The following is a 15,898-nucleotide window of genomic DNA, read 5'->3' as shown; positions in this document are numbered from 1 at the left end:
TCAAGATTTCTTAGTGTTCAATATTTATTAATTTATTAAAAAAATTTATGAAGCATTAATTTTTATCGGGCCGAGCCGGGCCCAGGCCCGGACCGTGCCAGGCTCGCGTGCCAGCCCGGCCCAGGCCCTTATGGGCCGTGCCGTGCTGGCCCGCGGGCCGTACCGTGCTTGGCCCGCGGGCCTAGACCGGGCCGTGCCTGGCACGGCCCGCTGGCCAGGACCCTCTAGCCCAGCACGGCCCTATCAAAGGGGCCGTGCCAGGCACGGCCCGGCACTGTAGCTTGCGGGCCGTGCCTAGCACGGCCCGCTTCGTGCCGTGCCGTGCCGGGCCGCCCACACGGCCCGGCCTAGTGCCCATCTCATATGTTTCAAACTCGAAACCAAGTAAGACCGCGCTTTTACTGGACTACCACCTCAGTGGTGCCCCGCGCTCCATTTGCCACCGTCCGCTCCCCCCCTATGGGCCCCACGCCCCCGTCCCCGTGACCCCAACGGCACGACCGTGAAGCGTCAGTGAGAGGACCGCTAGTATGGAGCCACGTGTCGTTATTGGGCGTCTTCTCATTGTCTCCTGTACAAATACCCAGGCGTCAGCTGGCTCGCAGCAAGCGCCAGTGTCCACTGCGAGAGGAAGAGAGCTGAGCGCCTGTTCTCCCCATCTCTACTTGTCTTCGTGGTCCTTGAAACCTAGCTTTAGCCCTTCCATTGAGGAGAAAAAGGTGATCTCTGAAAAATCTCTACCCATTCTTCTACGAAGTTTTTTTTGAAATTTAATTAATTCTTCGTTATTTGGGTTTACGCGGTTTTTGATCTCTTTAGAACTTGAGTAATGTGTTCTTTAGCTTGATTTCACTGGTCTCTTTCTCTCTTTTTTTCAAAAAATAAAGGAAAATTCATTATAGGTGGTTACTTCCTGCTTTTTCATAATTTTTTTTTTGGAGAAAAAGGCTTGGATGATATAGTTTTAGATGTCATTTAAGACTAGTAAAAGAACAATGGATGTTCGCTCAAAGCATGCTGATATGGTTTCTACTGGTTTTCGAGAACTTTTTATTCTGATGTCATCATCTGAAGCAGTGTTTTGATGCTGTTGGTGTTTATTTAGTGAGCATCTGCCAATGGCTGCTGTGACGGCATCGCACCTCGTCTTAAAGAGCTCTTATGGCAAGAATGGGGGAGTACTCGAATCGGAGCCGAAAATGTTCCAGAACAGAAGGATTCCATACTTGAGGAATGAGTCCACCGCTTACCATGGGCTGAGATCTCAAAATATGGTGGATTTGCTTCAGATGAAGAGCAGCGCAAGAGCAACATCGAGGCAAGCTAAGGGTCATGCTAACTGTAGGCCCCGGGCTGTCGTCGTATGTGGAAGTGGGATGAGTATAATCTTTGTGGGAGCTGAGGTGGCTCCATGGAGCAAGACTGGGGGGCTTGGTGATGTTCTTGGAGGACTTCCCCCGGCAATGGCGGTAATTATCGGCTAACTGTTGTTCGCCGCTAGGTTGTGCTTTAGGATTCATCTGTTTGTTAGTCAGGGAACGGCTTTGTTGATGAGTACTTATAGGTATTTATGGTGCTGGTCCTTCTGTAGGCAAATGGACACCGAGTCATGACTGTTTCACCACGTTATGATCAATACAAGGATGGATGGGATGCCAATGTTTTGGTTGAGGTATGTCTGTTTTGAGGATGGAAAGGTTATCATGTGAAGTATCTTCACTGTTTTGATTAGCCATGATCGTCTCTATATGATTCTGCTTGACTTTTGATGCTCTGTACAGCTAAAAGTTGGGGATCGAACTGAAATTGTTCGCTTCTTCCACTCTTATAAAAGAGGAGTTGATCGGGTTTTTGTTGATCATCCTGCATTTCTTGAGAAGGTTTTTTCTTCATCTCTACCCTTAAGCTCCTTTTCCTTCGTACATAGAGTTAAAGCATCAGAAAGTGTGGCACTTCATGTGACATATCACTTGCTCTTAATCTGAAAATTTAAGGTTTGGGGAAAAACTGGCGGAAAAATATATGGCCCCGTCACTGGAACAGATTATCAGGACAACCAGCTACGGTTCAGCCTCTTGTGCCTGGTTAGTGATCTCCATCTAAATGACAAAGAACCTTTTTTTCATCCTTTATTTGGATTCTTCTGACAAATCGTCAATGATATTGGTCTCGATAAAGGAGAAGATAAGTCAAAAAATGTAACCTAACTGTTAATTTTTGCACCAGGTCTGTAATATTTATATTGCATAAATGCTCGTGCTATTGTTTTTCAAACTACTGCTCTTTAAAGTTAAACTCAACAGTTCTTCAATTAATTCGTGGGAAAGAAGGTCAGAAGCTTGCTCTGGTGCATGTCTGCTTGGATGGCAGGCTTCCTGTGAAAACTTTATGTGTATTAGATTAAAAAGGAATATTTGCTCTGTAGTGCTGCTGTAAGAATTTTGCAGGACATTGTTTTCACTCACTGAAATTTAATGTTCATATGACTGATGTCTCTACTAGGTTGTTATTTTCCACCATCTGGCTAGAACCTGTGCTGAGTGCTCATAGCTATCCTTAACCTGCACATTGGATGTAATGATTTTTGAATGATAATACAGTATTTTTCCATTGGTTTTGCATGCTATCATCTTATCTTCTGGATTTACTAATGTCATATTTAATTATGTACTACTGAGTTGTTTCATCTGTCCTTCGCAATAGTTTCTTTAGTCCGTGTTGATTTCTATAGGACAATCATCTTTTGTTCAATTTGATCCTAATTCTGCAAAAAATACCTTTAACTTTTTGTTTCCATTGGCAAAATAACTAAAATTTCAACTAATTAATGATGAATTTTGAAATTTCTAATATGCTCATAAGTCATAACATTACAGGCAGCTTTGGAAGCTCCAAGAGTACTGAATCTCAACAACAGCGAATATTACTCGGGACCATATGGTATGAATCATGTTTGTTACTTTGGGATGCTACTGAATCACTTCTGGTCACGACTTTTTTTGCATCACCTGTGATTTCTTGATGCAGGGGAAGATGTTGTCTTTATTGCTAATGATTGGCACACTGGTCCTCTTCCATGCTACTTAAAGAGCATGTACAAATCGCATGGTATTTACAAGAGTGCCAAGGTAATCCTTCATTGTGGTGTGATTCTGATCATATTTTTAAGAACTGTTACTGATGTGGAGCAGTCATGGCTGACTCGGTTCGACATGGTTGTTAGGTTGCTTTCTGCATTCACAATATTGCCTACCAGGGGCGCTTCGGCTTATCGGATTTTGCAGTTCTCAACCTCCCAGATAAATTTAAATCTTCATTTGAATTTATTGATGGGTACGCGACTATGAATTTCAACTTATTTTACAAGAAAGAAGCTAATCTTCATTGTTTGCATGGGGCATTTATTTTTTATGAGCATATTCTATATGCTCTACTCTTTGATTTTGCAGGTATGACAAACCTGTGAAAGGATGGAAAATAAACTGGATGAAAGCTGGAATACTAGAATCAGACAGGGTTGTAACTGTGAGCCCATATTATGCCCAAGAGCTTGTTTCGGGGGTAGAAAAGGGTGTTGAGTTGGATAACATTATACGCATGACCGGCATCACTGGAATAGTAAATGGAATGGATGTTCTGGAGTGGAATCCAATGACCGACAAATATATCTTTGTCAACTATGATGCAACAACTGTGAGAGCTTCCCAAGATTTTCTTTTGCATTAATTTCTGAGGAAATTAATACTGATAGATGGACACTTTTCAGGTAATGGATGCAAAGCCTTTAAATAAGGAAGCTCTACAAGCTGAGGTTGGGTTGCCTGTAGATCGAAACATCCCTGTCATAGCTTTCATTGGAAGACTAGAAGAGCAGAAAGGCTCAGATATTCTAGCAGCAGCCATCCCAGAATTCATTAATGAAAATGTTCAAGTAATTGTACTAGTGAGTATTCGAACTTCTTTTGAGTTGGTTATAGGCATTCCTTGGTATAAATGAATTGAATAAATTGGGTTAATGACCCACTTTTGGTTTGTCTACAGGGAACTGGCAAGAAGAATCTGGAGCGTCAGCTTGTGGATTTAGAAGATATGTTTCCAGACAAGTTCAGAGCAATTATAAAATTCAATGTTGCCTTGGCTCATGAGATAATGGCAGGAGCTGATATTCTAGTACTTCCGAGTAGATTCGAACCATGTGGTCTTATTCAGTTACAAGGCATGCGATATGGATTGGTATGTTCCCTAATTTTTCTTTTGCGTCACATTGATAGAACCAATTTGAGTAGCCACCATCCTAGGTGCTAATGGAAGAGTAACATAATTTGGCAGATTTCTTATATCTTGAGAGAAATTCAACAATTTCTAGGCTTGGAAATGTTTGGTTGCTTTTTTCTAAGTTAACTTTAAACTTAACCCATGTAAGAGTGAAAGTAAAAAAATGACATTATTGCAATCTTACCTTTTCTTTTTTCCATAATAGTTTTTTGAGTTTAGAACAGGCAATCTTTCTTTTTTGAGGTTGGCTGGACAAAAATGGGTAACAATTGGAAAATTGCTAGCTGTGGTGGAAACACACTACATGGAGTTGACAAAGGGAAGACAGGAGGAAAATTGTTAAGGAGTGATCCTGGCTTATCATAGTGTGGAATTTAACCAACCAGACTAATTTTTGTTCCCTTAATATCATGAAAATGGGTAGTTTTTGCATTTTCAAACTCTATAATTGGCACATCTGTTTTCAGCAATTTTAATTGGATATTAGATTCTTTTGTTTGCTCTTGATAAAACTAAAACATACCGAGCATCCAAATATCGTTTTACTAATATGAGAAAGTAGGTACTGGTGATGTATGACAAAAATGCTGATGATAATTTTGTGGAATGTGCTGCAGACACCAGCATGTGCCACCACTGGTGGACTTGCTGACACAGTGAAAGAAGGCTTCACTGGATTTCATATGGGTGACTTCAGTGTTGAGGTAAGGATCTGCTCCTTTCAGGTAAATACCTAGTTATGTGGTGCTCCTATTCATGAGTATAAAACTCCTATCTTCTTCTTTCAGTGCGATGTTGTTGATCCTGCTGATGTGAAAAAAGTTGTGACGACTGTGAAGAGGGCTCTTGCAATGTATGGAACACCTGCTTTCGCTGAGATGATTCAGAACTGCATGGCCCAAGACTTCTCCTGGAACGTAAGCAATACACCAGTAGTCTCTCTCTCTCTCTCTCTCTCACACACACACACCCACACACACACACACACATATACACACACACACATGCACATACACAAACACGCATGCACATGCGTGCACACGTGCCCACCTGCTGTTGTTTCTGCAGTATGATTACAAGTTTCAGCATAAGCCCCTGAACAAGAAGATTGTTTGACATCATGAATACATCTTTCATCTCAGTTGCTGAACACTCTCTTGCTTTTTGCTTTTGCTGTATCCCAGGGACCTGCAAAGAAGTGGGAGCAGTTGCTTCTGAGCTTAGAGGTTGCTGGCAGTGAACCTGGAATTGATGGAGAGGAAATTGCTCCTCTTGCGAAGGAAAATGTGGCCGCTCCCTGAAAGCAAGATTATCTTTTTTTGCAGTGTTTCGGTAGCCTAGGGTCCTGTATAAACTAACGTCATCGTGAAACTCTTAAGTGTGCTAGTGCATGTTTTATCTATGTTTGGACGAGAGAGAGGGAGAAGAGCTTGGGTGTGATGGGAGTTTCAAATGACTGAATAAATGCTCGGGTGCCTTCTATTCTCTTGTTCTTGCGAGTATCAGTAATAGCGGTGGTTCTGGACGATTTTTCTCTGGAGCAATTCACTCAAACCATGATCTCCTAATCTTCTTTGCACCAGATAGACCGTCGCCTGCAGAGCTCTCGAAGCAACCATTTTGTGATTCGGCGGTGGATTGGCATGAAGGAAGGTCAATCCTTCACCCCCAACTCATGTACCTCGCAGGAATGAGTGTGATGCATGGGGTGGTTGAGCGAATGAGTTGCCAAGTCATCTTATATGGGGACAGATGGAACTTTCCATAGGCATCGATAGGTGCGTATATTCTTCTTCCATGATGCATGAGATTGGTTCATGAGAATGCTTGAATGCTTGAGTTGCCTGTTACACTGTATTTTCTTTCTCTGATGCATGTGGAGTTTTGAGTTGCCAAACCAACAAGATGTTGCCGCTCAGTTGGAACGGAGCTCGGCTTCTAACCAAGTGGTTCCAGGTTCGAAACGCGCGGGCGTCGATTAAATGTGGGGACCGGATGCCCCTAGCCTGGACACGGGGTCTAGAAGTGCTACTGGTCGGTGGTAGCCTTGGTGGTGCCAGGTGTGACGTACTCACACGTGGTTCTCGAGCCGGAGCCCAGAGGGGTAACCGAGCCGGGGTCACGGGTGGGGAGGGTATGAGTAATATATGGCTGGGGTCTGGTGAGCTGGGCCTATACCAAACGGCCATTCTGCCCGAATCGAACATAGTCCTGGCGGGGGCGGGGCCCGGTTGGGGTTGCTACGCGGGGTGGGCTTGTCCCCTCCCCCCTACCTCCTTTTGGTTTAGCAAAAAAAAAAAAAAAAAAACCAACAAGATGTTGGTTTATGGATATTTATAATGTTCTGTACTCAACAGGCGCTCCAGTGTGCATATTCCTTCTCCTTAATGGTGGATGTAGAACTCCAAAGTCTGACTGAAAACTTTTCACAGAAATATGTCTGATTGAAAGAGTGTTAATCAAACATTTAGCCATCCCCATGCTGTAAGAGTTTTCCAAAGCCGATGTCTTGCCCTAAGAATTTTCTAAAGCAAATGTTTTGGTTGTTTTGTTGTGTTAAGACTCAGTAGAAAATGATGGAACATGCTTAGTAATGTTCTGATCTTGATTTTACATGGATGAGGATCTCTTTCTCATTTCATGGTAGTAGATAAAAGAGGAGAAGCATATAACCGTTACTACTCTTTATTTTTGTTCTTTTTTTTTAAAAAAAAAGTAAAAAGTTTTTTTAATGCTAACAATTTTTAAATATTAGTAATGGTAGTAAAAAATTAAAATGGTGTTGCCGAATATATCTTGGAGCCTTACTAATTTTTCTTCTTTAATTTTTGAAAACAAAGAACAAGAAATAAAAGTTACCAATTGGGCCCTTAACATTTGGTTTTGCAGTCTTTTAAAATGAGCATTTAGATGTGGGTGGGACCGATATTTTCTTGTGCTGGTGTCATGAGGCATATATATTGCACATATTGAAATATTTAATGTTAACAAATTTCGAATGTAATTAAATTTAGAAAAAATAAATAAAATAAAATATCCATCACTGTCGAATTGTCTGAATTATAGCCGCTCTCTCTGCATGGGCTTTGAACAGGCAATCATATACATTGATTTAATAGACGTGCACTAAAATATAGAAATAAAAGAACAATATTAATCAAGCGGCAAAAGTTTTTTACTTGTGACATAACATATAGATACATATACAAGGTATGGATACCCTAGGGAGGGCCTCGGCATGTCCGAGTTTAGGGTTGCGATTGCTTCTTTTTTTAAAAAAAGAAACAAAAGAAAATCGAAAGATAAAGAGGTGGATATGATAGATCTAACCGAACCCAAGACTTGGTTAAGGTTTGAAGGTATTACTGGGGAAGGCCCAATGAAACTCCCCAAGCCTTGGATACAAGGGCTTAGGCCTATTTTTATTCAAATGGCTGGCACATAACTCATGAACCATGTGCCTATCGAATAGACACATGGTAACTGAGATCTAGAGATTAAGGTTTCTAGCCACGAACCAAGCTCTTTGATGCTTGATCTAGGGTAGGAATGATGCTTAGGGACCTCTAGTGGTCCAATCAGAGGGTATTACATTCTATCCTCCCATCTAAATATCCAATTTTGGAAAAAAAAAATCTACAAGCTACTGGCTAGTGTTGTAGTTCAAATCTGGCCCGAGGATGACCACGCTGAAGGAGTCGAGGGAGCTGCCGATGAGTGGAAGAAGAGGACGACCGCCACTTTCTGTGCGGCGGCGAACCTGCACAAAGCCTCATCGGTGGGGTTTCGGTGAGGGCCTTCCGACGCTCAAGTTAAAGTGGGGTTTAGTAGGCCCAGCCAAAAGTCTCCTTTAGGCGTTACCTGATGGGCTATTTATAGTTCCTATAAAGGTGTCCAAGTGGAGGAGATATGGCCCGTTCCCATCATGGAAGGAGATGGCGCGCAGTCAGAGCTTGCTTGTGGCGCGCAGTGTTGGGAACCCGCCCATGCCGCTGATATTTCAAAAATTAAATCAGATGGCAGCGGAATCGGCATGCACGGGTTCGACGTTCATCGCATGAACGTTGTTTCGAGATCTTTCGTAATTAGGTAAGAATTAAAACTTTTAAAACTATTAGGAAGATCAAATCTTCACCTTGCGCGGGTAGATGATCACCGCAAATCTGAATTCGTGGTTTTTGGAAGAGGGTTCGCTTGAAGCCGTTCAAACGTCCGGCCTCTGCGGGTATCCACACGAAGTAGAGGACCGATCAAATCTTTCTTGTCTTCCCGGGGTGCTAGCTCCCTTGCAAAGACTTCTTTTGATGGCTGATCTCCTCTCTTTCAATCAACCCTTGATTGTGCTTGAGAGGAGGAAGAGGAAGAAGGAACTCAAGGAAGAAGAACACAGCTTCTGCAGCCTTCTTTCTTTTCCCCGCGTTGGAAGAAGGATTGGAGGAAGAGGAGGCGGACAAGGCTCTCTTCTTTTTCCTTCTTGTTGGCGGCTGAACCAGGGAGTTGGGAGAGGGTGGCGGCAGCAAGGAGAAGAGGATTCCATTTCTTAGGGCGCCGGCCCCTAGTCCTCCTTATAAAGGGATTGGAGCTCCTAACTTTTAGGAGTTCCAATGACAACTTGCCTAAGAAGGGGGGGCGCCGGCACTAGCTTCTTCATGTCGCCCTAGCCAAGTGAGAGGGGCTGATGTCCCTCTTACTTGGTTAACCTAATCCTCTTCCAAAGAGGATTAGGTGCCTCTCTCATGGTTTAATCCCAATCCAATTAGGATTAGCCAAATTTGGTTCAATCTACGCTAGTCCTAATCCAATTAGGACTTGAATGAATCATGACTCAATTGAACTCTTCAATCCTAATCCTATTAGGAGTCATGTTGATTCATTAGATTAATAATTAATTTAGACTTAAAGAATCCTAATCTAATTAGGATGTATTTAATTTTAGTCCTAATCCAATTAGGACTCTTATTTGAATCCGAAGTCCTAATCCAATTAGGATTTCTAGGAATCCTACTCCAAGTAGGAATCCAATTTTAATTCAAAATTCCTAATCTCATTAGGATTGTAGGAATCCTATTCTAAGTAGGAATTCCAGTCCTACTCCAACTAGGATTCCCAGCCCTAATCCAATTAGGACTCTAGGAATCCTACCCGAAGTAGGATTTGTGTTTAAGTCTAATTAATTAATTCCCTTTGTTAACTTTTTCAACTTCTATCAATCAAATTGATTTCTTTGTGATTCCTAATCACGATTTCAACCATCGGATCGGTCAATACTTCTAGTGTGTGTGACCCCATAGGTTCTATTCTGACTGGTAGTGAGATATATTGTGATCTCTATCACTATATCATTGAAAACTCCTTTCAATGGGTTGGAACGATTCCAACTCAACTCATTAGGGTTTATCGATCATCAAGATAATCCCTATGAGTCCCACCATCCACCAGTGACACCTAGCAGCATGTAGTGGCTACCCAGCAGAATGGAATGATGAACCTCTAGGTGCAGTTAACATGTGATACAGTCCTACTATCGTGGATCCCTACAGGACGGAGGTCATGGACAACTCGTCAAACCCCATCGTCTGTCATATGTCAAGATTTATTCGACTTGAGTTCGCTAATGGAAAACTCTTTTTCCACTTTATATTACTGCCCTGGCCAAGGTCTTAGAACTCAGTCTAACAAATCACATAGGATCACTCCTCTTCTATCAAGGTCGATAGATTCCTTATAGGTGCATACCCTACTCCTACAGTGAACTTACTGCAGCCAATCTACACTGCATGGACCCATATGGCTAGAGACCATGTATGTGTGCAGTCAAACTACAATAACCTCACTGTGAGTAGCCGAAGCACCGCAGGTCAAAGGACCAGTCACACTACTGCAACATCAAGCAAGTCACTGACGAGTGGATAGACATCCAAGTGACTTCTTGTCTTGGTCACGCTCAGTACCCTTGTTCTCTAACAAGCACCTGCACTATCACTTCAGTGTCCCTACACTGTGGACTCAAGTCTCGTCCATCCAGAAGGAAAGTGATCTGTGCACTGATCGGATCGATCACCGTCCTCGTGATGATCCATTGATCAGGAGCATTTAGAAATTAATCACCAATGATACATGGCTCAAATTCTCAACTCTTGAGAATATGTATCATCATCTTATTAATTTCTTGGACGATTCATAGACACATAAACAATATGAATGAAAAGATGCCTTTTATTTATTCAATAATAAATAGTCAAGTACAAAATTATGTCCCTAGAATCAACAATGTGTCAGCCAAATTGGCTTCTAGGGCATACATCTAACAATCTCCCACTTGCACTAAAGCCAATTGGTCATATATCTTAGGCCCATCTTCTCAAGGTGGGCTTCAGTCTTTTGCTGACTCAGCTGCTTAGTGAACGGGTCTGCCACGTTATCCGCGGAGTCTACTCTCTGCACCTCTACATATTTCTTCTCCACATAGTCGCGTATGAGGTGAAAGCGCCGCTCTATATGCTTAGACTTCTGATGAGACCTTGGCTCCTTAGCAAGGGCTATGGCGCCATTATTATCGCAGTAGAGTGTTATGGCATCTGATGTCATCACATCCAACTCTGCAATGAATTTCTTGAACTAGAAGCCTTCCTTAGCAGCTTCAGAGGCGGCGATGTATTCAGCTTCCATAGTAGAATCAGCAATGATCGGTTGTTTAGAACTCTTCCAATTCACCGCACCACCATTGCACAACAACACGTATCCAGATGTTGACTTCCTGTCATCGACATCAGTCATGAAGTCTGAATCTGTGTACCCTTCTACCTTTAACTCTGATGATCCTCCAAAAACCAAGAATAAATCTTTAGTTCTTCTCAAGTACTTAAGAATATTCTTCACAGCTGTCCAGTGTTCTTCACCTGGATTCGACTGATATCTGCTTGTGACACTCACAGCAAGAGCTATATCAGGTCGTGTACATAGCATGGCATACATGAGGCTTCCTATTGCCGATGCATAAGGAATCTTGCTCATGCGTTGAATCTCTTCAGATGTGTTGGGGCACATCTTCTTGGAGAGATGAATTCCATGCCTTAGGGGTAAGAGACCCCTCTTGGAGTTTTCCATGCTGAACCTCTTCAGCACCTCCTCTATGTACATTTTCTGTGACAGGCCAAGCATCCTTTTAGATCTATCTCTATAGACCTTTATTTCCAAAATATAGGATGCTTCCCCAAGGTCTTTCATGAAGAATTCTTTTGACAACCAGACCTTGACCGAGGTTAGCATGGGAATATCATTCCCAATCAGGAGAATGTCATCTACGTACAGTACGAGAAAAACTACAGCACTCCCACTAACCTTTTTGTAAACACATGGTTCCTCTTCGTTTTTGATGAAATCAAACGTTTTGATTGCGTCATCGAAATGAGTGTTCCAACTCCGAGATGCTTGCTTTAGTCCATAGATGGACCTTTGCAGCTTGCAGACCTTGTGATCTCCATCACTGGAAGTGAAACCCAAAGGCTGTTCCATATAGATATCTTCATCAAGATATCCATTCAGGAAAGCAGTTTTCACATCCATCTGCCAGATTTCATAATCATGAAATGCTGCAATGGCAAGCAATGTTCGGATGGATTTTAGCATGGCTACAGGTGAAAAGGTCTCCTGATAGTCAATGCCTTCGCGCTGACTATACCCTTTCGCCACAAGCCTTGCCTTATAGGTCTCTACCTCTCCATCCGAACCTATCTTCCTTTTGTAGATCCATTTGCATCCAATAGGTACAATACCTTCTGGTGGATCTACTAAGGTCCAGACTTGGTTGGAATGCATGGAGTCTAACTCTGACTTCATAGCTTCCAGCCATTTCTCGGAATCGATATCAGATATCGCCTCGTTGTAGGTTTTGGGATCCTGTATGTGATCCCTATCTCCCACTAGGAACATTTCCTCGGTATCCTCTTCTAGTATACCTAAGTATCTATCGGGAGGATGGGAGATCCTACTAGATCTACGAGGTGGTTGAGGGACATCGTGTACTGGCTCTTTATGAATGGGTTCTATAGGATCCATGACTCGTTGCTTTTCAGAGACTCTCTCTTCAAGCTCAATTTTTCTCCCACTGCCTCTATCAAGGATAAACTGATTTTCCAAGAAGATGGCATGACGGCTCACAAACACATTGTGATCCTCTGAGATGTAGAAATTGTATCCTAATGACTCTTTAGGATATCCTATAAAACGAGCACTTATGGTCCTAGCCTCTAACTTGTCCGCCTGTAGTCTCTTGACGTGGGCCGGACATCCCCAAATCTTGAGATGACCCAGACTTGGTTTCTTACCATGCCATATCTCATACGGTGTGGTAGGAACGGATTTAGAGGGAACTCTATTCAATAAATAAATCGCTGTGAGTAAGGCATCTCCCCAAAGGAACATAGGTAAATCAGTGAAGCTCATCATGGACCTGACCATATCCAATAGGGTCCGATTCCTCCTCTCTGACACCCCGTTGAGTTGAGGTGTACCCGGAGGTGTCCATTGTGAGACTATGCCGTTTTCTTTGAGATAGTCCCGAAATTTCCCACTAAGGTATTCTCCTCCTCGATCTGATCGAAGAGCCTTAAGAGGTTTTCCAGTTTGTTTTTCTACTTCATTCTTGAACTCTTTGAACTTTTCAAAGGATTCAGACTTGTGTCTCATAAGATACACATACCCATACCGTGAATAATCATCGGTAAAGGTAATGAAGTAAGAATAACGTCCCCTGGCTAGCACATCGAATGGGCCACATACATCTGTATGTACTAGGGTAAGTATTTCAGTGGTCCTCTCCCCATGTCCTACAAAGGGCAGTCTAGCCATTTTTCCTTGAAGACAGGACTCGCAAACTGGATATGACTCGGAAGTCAATGAGCCGAGAAGCCCATCTTTATCCATTTTGTTCATCCTATCCTCTCCAATATGGCCAAGTCTGAGGTGCCACAAATATCTTTGGTTTATCTCATCTCTGGATCTTTTGGATCCTTTGGCACTCACATCTTGCTCGGTAACATTCACAGATACATCCATATGTAAATGATAGAGACTGTCAATCATGAAACCACGTGCGACTATTTTATTTCTCAAATAAATAGAACAGCAGTCTTTGTCAAATGTAAAAACATGACCTTCCTGTGCTAGACAAGAGACAGAAATCAAATTTCTGCTAGCAGCAGGTACATAATAGCAGTCTCTAAGTATTAAACTAAATCCAGACGGTAGTCGCAGATGGTAGGTGCCCACAGCCACAGCAGCAACTTTTGCCCCGTTGCCAACCCGAAGGGTTACCGCACCTTCCGCCAGCCTTCTACTTTCCTTTAGACCCTGCATGGTAGTGCACAAATGAGCACTAGAACCAGAATCTATAACCCAACTAGAAGTAGAAGAAACCGTTAGATTAGTTTCAAATATGAGCAAGTCTATACCTTCTGAAGGTATGTCACCTTTCTTGTTCTTCAGGCTCTCGAGGTATGAAGGACAGTTTCTCTTCCAGTGGCCTTCGACATTGCAGTGGAAACATTTTCCTTTGTCGTTAGCCTTTTTCTTTTGAACTTCCTTCTTTGGCTTCTTGTCTTTCTTCTGCTTCTTAGCAGGCTTCTTTTTCTTCCAAGTAGACTTTCTCTTGGAACCAGAAGTCAACTCAGCAGCAAGGACATTGCCCCTTGAACCTTTCAAGGCTCCCTCAGCAGTTACCAACATGTTTATGAGTTCAGTCTTAGTGCATTCAATCTTATTCATGTGGTAGTTTACTATAAACTGACCAAATGAATCAGGAAGTGACTGTAGAATCAAATCCACTTGTAATTCCTTGTGCATGTCCATACCGAGCTTCTCAAGCTCCTCTAGGTCCTTGATCATGGTCAGACCGTGATCATGGACAGACTGCCCTTCGCGCATCTTCGCTTTGAAAAGCCTCTTGGACACTTCAAAATGAGCCGTGCGACTCTGCTCACCATACAACTCTTGCAGATGTGCCAGTATGTCCCTAGCAGTCTTTATATTTTCATGCTGGCATTGGAGTTCATTAGACATAGATGCCATCATATAGCATTTTACTCTAATGTCATCATCCAACCACTTTTTATGCATCTCACGCTGAACATCAGTAGGACGTGCTGGTAGTGTGGGGATATCAGAATCGAGTATATAGCCTATTTTCTCACAGTCCAAAACAATTTTGAGATTTCTAAGTCAGTCCTTGTAATTGGTTCCGGTCAGTCGGTTGGTCTCAAGAATACGGGTCAAAGGGTTTGAAGCTGACATTGTATCTGCAGAGAGTAAAGATTCTAGTTAGACTTTTGTACTTGATCCTAATCTGTTCTAAGGTCTTTTAGAACAAATGTAACTCCCACTATTTTCTCGAATCCCTCACACTCCCCTGGTAGGAAAACGGAAATCCCACACGACTAGGGTTTCTAGTGGGTACTGCGGTCCCACCAATTTACATGCCACCTCACCTAACAGTTATTGGTGACACATAGATGGATGAGTGTACAACTCTTGTACAATGCTTCTCAAGCATGTTGCAGTGTAACTTGGTCTCTAAGCCATGAAGACCTCACCTAACAGTTATTGGTCCCATTTCTTAGTTAAGTCAGACCCACCGTATAACCGTAGGAATAAAGTCGTCATTGGGTCCTCACCTAACAGTTATTGGTGCCCAACCCCACCTTTACCCTACAACATCTCATGTCTATAGAGAGGTCCAGCCCCCCGATGCAACTTGACCACTGTGTCCAGCCGAGACAAATCAACATCAGAAAGGCCTTAGCAGCTCTACTACAGTGGAAGACCTATTGACTTAATATTGGTTAATCAGGTCTTAGTGTTTGCAACTTGAGCCCTTCATAAGAGGTAATCGAACAATTGGCCAGGTAAGCAGGTGGGAGGCTCCCCTTACTCAGAGAGTAAGGTCCTAATTAAGTAACCACCTTTCATGCTTTCCTAGACACCAATTAGATCAATTAATCTAATATGACTTGCTCATGTCGGTTCACTCTCGACTTGATTGAGGAGGTTTTGATTTAGGTCTCAATTGGGTTTGCTACATCACATGTAAACCTATCTACCCGACTCTCATTCACATCTCATGCAAACGGTACATCACAGGCAGTTATAATCGCAGCATCAAATAAAGTTAAACTTTAAATAGGTGATGATCATGGATTCTAATTAGGTCGTATTACAAGTACATGCACATCAATCGATCAAGGAGTCTTCAACTCTTGAATTCATTCTAAGCCTCCTTGATTCGATCCTTGATCAACTCTTGATCCCATCGCCATCAACCGCTTAGATCACCTTTCATCTCATGCCTTTGCTTCAACTTGATCGTTGATATACATCACATCACAGAAATACAACCAGATGTAAAATAAAAATAAAAATAAATTACATCTCCTTTTAGGAGGCACGCAGGCCTCTCAAAACATCAAATAAGATGCATGCAAGCATCTGAAAAATTACATGACATCGCAGATCACATCGCAGGTCATTACATTTGATACCAAAAGGGTTTGAATCCTATGATCATCACCATATGCAACAATTATAATTTTCAGATCTGAAAACTAACTGATTATATCATGACATAGGT

General features: G+C 42.4%; 1 protein-coding gene across 1 annotated transcript; it reads left to right on the top strand.

Moving 5' to 3' along the window:
- Nucleotides 1-589: 589 nt before the first annotated feature.
- Nucleotides 590-5,760, top strand: GBSS1 (UDP-Glycosyltransferase superfamily protein). The gene is made up of 14 exons (XM_008777080.5): nucleotides 590-719; nucleotides 1,106-1,469; nucleotides 1,592-1,672; nucleotides 1,782-1,880; nucleotides 1,995-2,084; nucleotides 2,877-2,940; nucleotides 3,028-3,128; nucleotides 3,224-3,333; nucleotides 3,450-3,693; nucleotides 3,767-3,943; nucleotides 4,042-4,233; nucleotides 4,893-4,979; nucleotides 5,064-5,192; nucleotides 5,460-5,760. Exons 2-14 carry the CDS (start codon nucleotides 1,119-1,121, stop codon nucleotides 5,574-5,576), a joined length of 1,842 nt encoding a protein of 613 aa, XP_008775302.3. The 5' UTR covers nucleotides 590-719; nucleotides 1,106-1,118; the 3' UTR covers nucleotides 5,577-5,760.
- Nucleotides 5,761-15,898: the final 10,138 nt, after the last annotated feature.

Source organism: Phoenix dactylifera, chromosome 10 (genome assembly GCF_051530095.1).
Source record: "Phoenix dactylifera cultivar Ajwa chromosome 10, Ajwa_hap1_PhDact_Kaust_v1.1, whole genome shotgun sequence".
Lineage (NCBI taxonomy): Eukaryota > Viridiplantae > Streptophyta > Magnoliopsida > Arecales > Arecaceae > Phoenix > Phoenix dactylifera.
The sequence above is the reverse complement of the archived record's forward strand: the minus strand, read 5'-3'. Positions and strand labels throughout refer to the sequence as shown.